Below are 7,099 nucleotides of genomic sequence, written 5' to 3'. Positions count from 1 at the left end.
CAATTTTATTTTTGGATGCCAAATGTTAAAGTCACCGTCCTGGCTCCATACCTGGCTGCATACTTTATCTCCTCTCTAACACCATAACATCACAGTATATTACACTTGATAAAGCCTTTTATAGACATGGTTGCTCTTATTGTTCTGCAGCTGAAAGGCAAAGATGGTGACAAGCCCATTGGTCGCATCAGCAAGCAGTGGAGCGGCCTGTTGAAGGAAGTCTTCACAGACACGGACAACTTTGGCATCCAGTTCCCGCTGGACATGGACGTGAAGATGAAAGCTGTGCTCATGGGAGCCTGCTTCCTCATTGTAAGACCACAGTCTTAGTTCTTAGTCTTAGTCTTAAGTCCCACTTTGAATAACACCCATTTTATTTTTTGTATACATGCTGCGTCAGTCTGAGCAGGGGTTGAATTAATATCCTTCCTTGTTGTCACATTGCAGGATTTCATGTTCTTCGAGAAGGTCGGAGAGGCCAACCAGCGCAGCACGGTGTTTTCGTAACAGAGGAGGGAAAAAAAGGATTTGAAAACAAAATAATAAGAACAAGGACTTTCTCCAGTTTTACATCCTCTGAACACGCATTTAATTTTTCCATTTGTCATTTTTAAAAATAATTCCTTCATCTGATTCCAGCCAATTTGGTGCCATCCTTTTATACCCACAGGCCGAGATCAGGTAATGCACTCTTGATTCCAGATGTTCGCCTAGGATTGTTTTTTTATACTGGCTGCCATGTTGCCCATGTTCATATGTCCATATAGCCTGTAGACGTGTCATCTATTTGAAGTGAGTAACGTACCTCCAGCTAAGATTTAATCCCCGCCAAAGAAAATCTACTATGCCCTCGATGTGTTTTTCCGTTGAGTGGATAGCGACACGTTTGTGATTGTACTTAATGCTACACTGGCATGCTTCATTTCATATGTATGGCGTATGTTTATTATTATCTCACTCTAAACTCGGATTTTATGGAGAAAAAAAAAATAGATCTACTTTAAGTGCAATACTATTGTGGTTGTATTTAGTGCCTTGTTTTCTTTTGCCTATGCTAGCAGCTAGCGGACGGCAGTGTTAGTCGGTCCAGTACGGTCGAGGCTTCAACAACTATTGGATGGATTGCCATGAAATGTGGTACTGATATCCATAGTGCCCAGGGGCTGGATTATACTGACTCTGGTGATCCTTTAATTTTTATTCTAGCACTATTTTCAGGATAAAAATTTAATTTGTCTTGTACTTTTTGACTTATCACCAAATACATGCAAATCTAATGACACCATCTTCAGCTGTACTTTGCGTTCAGTGCTAATTAGCAAACGCTAGCATGCCAACAAACAAAAGTAAGATGGTCAACACTTGTTAGCTCATAGAGCTGCTAGTTTCGCTGTATGAATTAACAAAAGCTTTATGTAAAACCTGTCCATTAGCCGCAGTAAACCGGCTGTAATTATTGAGCTTATAATGCGTGTAGTGGTTGTGTTAGCAAAAGAAATGGGAGGATGTTTCACGCCCCTTTAGTGGAAGTTGACACATGCTGACAGTATACCAAAGTGCTCTCTCTCTACCTCTCCTGCCTCCATCTTCCTCAAAGCCCTCTGTGTCTTAATGCCCGGTGTGCATACTCTAACCAAACTGTGGCACAGGCTACAGTGTAAACGCTCCCCTCTGCGGTCCGGTGGTTGCCGTGGAGACACGGACGCCGCCGCCAACCCTCACCCTCCAATTTCCCCAGATAGCACTGTGTTGAACGTGTGCCAGTGTAATGACATAGGAGACGGTTTGAGAGTAGGAAAAGTCTGACTAAAGGAGGAATAAAAAGCAGAAGTTGAGGTTAGTGTGAACGTTAATCTGACCTCAAGAGCGATTGGAAAACCCCACCAGCGACGGGTGAACTTTCTCCAGCAGAAAGAGGCCAGAATGTGAACTTGTCATGTGAAATTTGGTCAGTTTTAGCTCCTTTGATCGCTGTGCTTTCGATTAAATAAAAACAAATGTCATTAGTATTAGTATTAGTATTTGCAAATGCTGCCTAGTGCTGTTGAAGGCAGCTCTGTTCTGTATGTAATAAAAATTCTCGTTTTTTTTCTTGTGAGATAACATGGGTGTGCCTCCTGTGAGGCTTGGTTGCCACTAGTGCTCTCTAATCCAGACTGCAGCTCTCTATTACACTGTCAGTAACCAAATGTGTCTTATTATCTGTACATACACACGCATATATATACTGTATATATGTACATGTTAACTTTAACCTCTGATAAGGAAAAAGAAAATGTCCAAAGGTTGTTCAGCCAAAGGTTGTTCAGTACATCTTATGCAATAACTTCTTCATTGGGTTTTATGTTAATTAGCTTTTTTATATCAAACATATCAGCAGCTTGTTTCCTATAAAAATATTTTGTTGTATGTGTTTGTAACACTTGTATCTTGTGATTGTGAATTACATTTTTTTTTTTACAGAATCAAAGAAATACCCTGTAGTTCAGAAATAAAAACAAATGCCATATTAAGACATTGTTAGAGTGTTGTTGTCTTGTGTTATTCTGCTCCTCTGATTGTCCGGGAAAGTTTTGGGAAGGCCGTCGGAAACCTAAAGTCCAAATGTGGAACATCTGGTTTCACTTGGAAAAAATTCTCTTTGCTTCAGAGGGAAATCCAGTCTCTCATTCTCTGGCACAAAATAAGAAAAAGTCCAGCTCCAACAAAACTCTGCTCCACTTTAGTTACTGGGTAACTTTCTCAGTACAATGTGCACACCATTAGTATTAACATCAGCATCCTTTCTCTACCTGCATTCGTTAACAGATTATATCCCTGCCCTACTTCTGATGCAAGGAAAGTAGCAGAAAACATCAGATCCCTGCTCTCACACTGAATAACTCCTCCACCTTCTGGGAACATGTAGGAAGTACAATCACAGTGTTTCTGGGAACATGTCTGCACATGCCCCTCCTTGCCTCAATGCTCCTGGGAAATCAGAATTGAATTATCCCATAATCTATAATCTGTTTTTTTTACTGTACAGGAATCAACAATTCAGTGCCTTAACTGGTTGTACGAGTTAACCTGACATTCTGCATGCTGCTGCTGCTGTTGCGCAAAGCAGAATAATGCTTATTCATGGTGTGGTTGAATGACCTCTCTCTTAAAATTATCTTTATGAAGACCAGCACTAAACTAACACAACTCAGCACCATTAAACAGACACAAAGAAGCTCATCATTGTGGTTAAGTACTGAATACTAACAACATAAGTTTAGTTATCATTAGCATTACAATGTTTAGTGTATATATGTATATTAAAATGCACATGTACACATTCACATTCACACAAATGTATTTTTATTTATTAAATAAATAAAATAATATATTTTTTTATTCCACACGTTCTACTTTCTTATCATAAAACTGGCGCCTACATTTCCCACAATGCAACTCAGCCGCCAACAGTTCGACGGAGATTCGGGTGTGTTATGCTAGTAGCGGCTAATGTAGCCTGGAGCCTCTAGCTTTTATAATATTATTAGAATATATTGTCAGACTCAACGAAATCTATAAAGCAGAAGAACCGGGGATAGTGGTTTTTGTTTTATTCACGTATTCTTCCTTCTTGTCAAAACCTGGTGCCTACATTACCCACAATGCAACTGCGCCGCCGCCGACAGTTTGAAGGTTCTGTTAGATTACAATAAAGAAAATAGAAATAAAACTAACTCTACTGAGTTATAATCTGCAATGAACCAACTCAATACACTGCTCATACTATCACATGGCAGATCAGTATTAATACCAGATCAATTTTATTCAATAAACAATAATTTCTAATAGTACAATATATACAAACTCATTAAGATACAAAAACTATTTGCAAAAAACACATCATGTACTGGGTAAAAAAAAAAACAGTCAAACATTTAGCCTTTTTGCTAAATTTATATGTTTCAAAATCTTTTTATCCTTTTGTAACCATCTTCATTCTTCTACATCCGTTCCCATGTCAAGGTCCCGTATCATCTTCCAGTGTCAGAGTGTGTCAGTGTGAAAAATGCCTTCTAATATCAGCCAGAGAATCACGTCAGACTCGTCTTTCTGCGCTGACTGTGGGTCGTTCCCTCTCGCCGGGGCCGGACCGGTCTTCCCGCGACCATCGGATGAGGTAGCGGCTGGCCAGCTGCAGGTTCCACTGGTACTTGGTGAGGACCCTCACACAGTCCTCTTTGGAGCACAGGCTCAACGAGTACAGCTGCTCCAACTGAATGAAGACACAACACAGAAGAGAAGACAGCGATCAGAATCAAAATCCATCAACACCTCGAGGGGAGGATATATGGAGAATAAGACAAAGGAAACTTTATGTAACTCAGTGTTTAATTGCCTTTTTACAAGTGTTTATAAAATTATTTAAGCTGCACACAACTGAATTTGTACAAGAAAAAACATACGTATATATTGTTGTGGTGACATCATGCTGGTGCAGCTTTAACGTCAAGTTAAAAAGCACAACCGGATTAACCTGTGCACAACTTTGCCTATGGGCCCCTATTAAACACCCACCCCTAACCCACAACCGCCACCTGTTTTTAAATGTTATGTTTTTATATTGCTTATATTCTTAAATCTTACCTTAAAACCTTTTTACATCCTACACAAACCCCTTGCATCAGCGGCTTTTCTAAGTGACGCTTGGTAACATTAACATGTAGATTGACACTGAGAGTCATTTCATGGTCTGACCTTGAGTTGTTGTTCAGCTCGCACTGGGTTCCAGTCGTTGCGTTGAAGTGCAGTATGGACCTCTTCGATGGTCACTCCGTGCACGGCCTCCATAACCTGAGAAGAGGCGAGCGACAGACCTTGTATTTGACTGCATCCAGCAAGTATTCACCCAGAAAAAGAAAACAATGAGTCTCCTACCTGTGAGACGACGCTGTCTCTCGTGTTCAGCACATGAGGTGACTTCTCTCGATCTCTGTTCGGCTCCCTCTCTCTGTTGTCCGAGTAGTCATCCAGCTGCGGGGTGGAGCGGGCCATGTGGGCCATCTTAGCCAGGTTGGAGCCTCCGACGCCCTGCTGGGGTGGAGGTGGAGGCTGAGGCTGAGGCTGAGGCTGCGCTGAAGGGGGCGGGACCACCTGTGGAGGCCACGAGGTGCCTGGGACCGGGTAGATATTAGGCTTCCTCTGGAGTTTCATGTTCAAGCGTTTCAGGTTGGGGAGAGGTGGGCGCGGCGGCGGGATGATGCTTGCCTCGCTGAACCGACGTGGGTCCTGCTGCATCACCACACTGTGAGCTACCATCCCTGGAGGCATGAGTCTGCCATGCTGATCCACTCTGATCATCCCTACTGTGTTTGCCCGCGGTCGGTGTCCGCTCATAACTGACTCAAGGCTCCGGGACATACCTGAGGACACAGGAAGAGACCCTTTTTAATGCACACAGAACAGTTAATATTACAGTAGTTGAGTGGTAATGAATGAGGGAAATACATGTAGTATCTGTTTAGTACTGAACAGATGGAGTGTGTTTAGCCTAATAGGCCACTAGAGGGCAGACTGGTCAACAGAGTACATGAGCACATTTACAGTCACATCCTGGATGAATAAGTGCTTCATGTCTAATAGCTGTATAACACACATCCGTTTTAAAACATGTTAAAATAGAATTTGTGAAGAGTGTGGGCAAACAACTTTATTTAGCTGTAAGTAAAACATTTTAAGGGCCTAACATACATTTGAAGCAGTGAGGGCATCAGAAGTGTGAGCAATAGCAGATAAAAAAGGGTGTCAGCCCATTTTTCTTTAGGCTAAAGAGTTTATTACTGAAGCTGAACAAAACAACAAAACCAAACATCACAATATTTCTGATGCTTTTATAGTAGACGACATGAGTTCAGTTAAAAATTAACTCATTAGTCTTCATTGAACACTTTATTGTGTTAAAAATTCCACTGTAGTGCAGCGTTTAGACCAGGAAAAGACAAGATATTGTGTATATACATTACAAAATACTTTATAATATTCAACATCCCAGATGATCTATAGTCATATATTAATAATATTACCATTATCCTGGTATAAAGTACATTCTGCAGCTGGTTTTACTTTCACTTCCTACCTGCCATTTTCTGCAGATTGGACGTATCCTTCTCCCTGACAGGTCCCGGCCTCCAGTTGCCGCTGCTGCACGGGTCAGAATAGTAAACAGGTTAGACACAGAAACACACACAAGCTATATTGACCGACAGCGGGTGAAAGTTCAGGGCTGCACTGCGGTTAGCATTCTGCAATAAAACTCAGTGAGATGGAAGTTTATGTGTAGTTTCTACATGATAGAAGTAGAATAAAAACACATTTTTATTTGTAAAAATCACTACTAACAACTTGTTTTGTTTGGTTTGTGTTCTGCAAGGTCAATAAATTAGAAGAAAAGCAAGAAGGATGCCAAGACTACGAGGCAATAAAAGACACACCCACGCTAAAACAATATAATATTACAGAAAACAGCCACTAGAAACTTTGTATCTCTGGTTTCTTCAGTTTGATTGGTATTTTCAGCTTCAGGTGCTTTAAGTATTGGCTTTCTCCACAAGTTATTCTCTGTTTACGTAACTAAAAAGCAGCCATTGTGAGACACAGCCTGACTGCTTTATAACCTGGAATCCAGCTCAGTCAGTAAACTATAATTCCAGAGTCATTTTACTGCAGTGCAAGTTTCACTATATCACATACCTATTTTTATCCCTGCAGATAACTGGCCAAGCCTACAATACATGGGTTTGTGTTGATACTGTCAGTTCAGCTTAACATACAAAGTTTGACCGCAATCATTTGCGGGTGCTTGTTTTTGTTGAGAGAGCGAGAGCTTCTCTCCAGATTTATAATTTTGCGCCAGCGTTCAAACATCATACAGCTACAGACGGAGAGGAATTAATAATTATATCACTGACTCCTCCAGGTTCTCAGGTGTCCCCCAGCAGCGCTCAGGTTTGATGTCTCCGTGCCCGGTGTGATGCAGGCTTCCCTTTACCGGGGGTGAGATGTAATTGGAGCTAGTAGCAGGGTTGGAGGTGGTGGCGGCGGCGGCGGCAGCGGCAGGAGG

General features: G+C 41.5%; 2 protein-coding genes across 2 annotated transcripts in view; one reads left to right on the top strand and one right to left on the bottom strand.

The window, feature by feature from the left end:
• The window catches only part of LOC118338134 (phospholipid scramblase 2-like), a gene marked incomplete in the record, with an annotated part of 8,997 nt that extends 6,480 nt beyond the window's left edge, over positions 1 to 2,517 (top strand). Inside the window, 2 exon segments of the mRNA XM_035675363.1 lie at positions 151 to 312; positions 448 to 2,517. Coding sequence (XP_035531256.1) covers positions 151 to 312; positions 448 to 507 — 222 coding nt within the window.
• Positions 2,518 to 3,780: 1,263 nt separating this feature from the next.
• The window catches only part of tnk1 (tyrosine kinase, non-receptor, 1), a gene marked incomplete in the record, with an annotated part of 7,560 nt that continues 4,241 nt past the window's right edge, over positions 3,781 to 7,099 (bottom strand). Inside the window, 5 exon segments of the mRNA XM_035674923.1 lie at positions 3,781 to 4,255; positions 4,738 to 4,833; positions 4,918 to 5,402; positions 6,116 to 6,180; positions 6,948 to 7,099. Coding sequence (XP_035530816.1) covers positions 4,079 to 4,255; positions 4,738 to 4,833; positions 4,918 to 5,402; positions 6,116 to 6,180; positions 6,948 to 7,099 — 975 coding nt within the window.

The sequence above is a fragment of the Morone saxatilis genome, unplaced genomic scaffold (assembly GCF_004916995.1).
Source record: "Morone saxatilis isolate NCDOM2014 unplaced genomic scaffold, NCSU_SB_2.0 Contig4, whole genome shotgun sequence".
NCBI classification, from domain to species: domain Eukaryota; kingdom Metazoa; phylum Chordata; class Actinopteri; family Moronidae; genus Morone; species Morone saxatilis.
The sequence above is the reverse complement of the archived record's forward strand: the minus strand, read 5'-3'. Positions and strand labels throughout refer to the sequence as shown.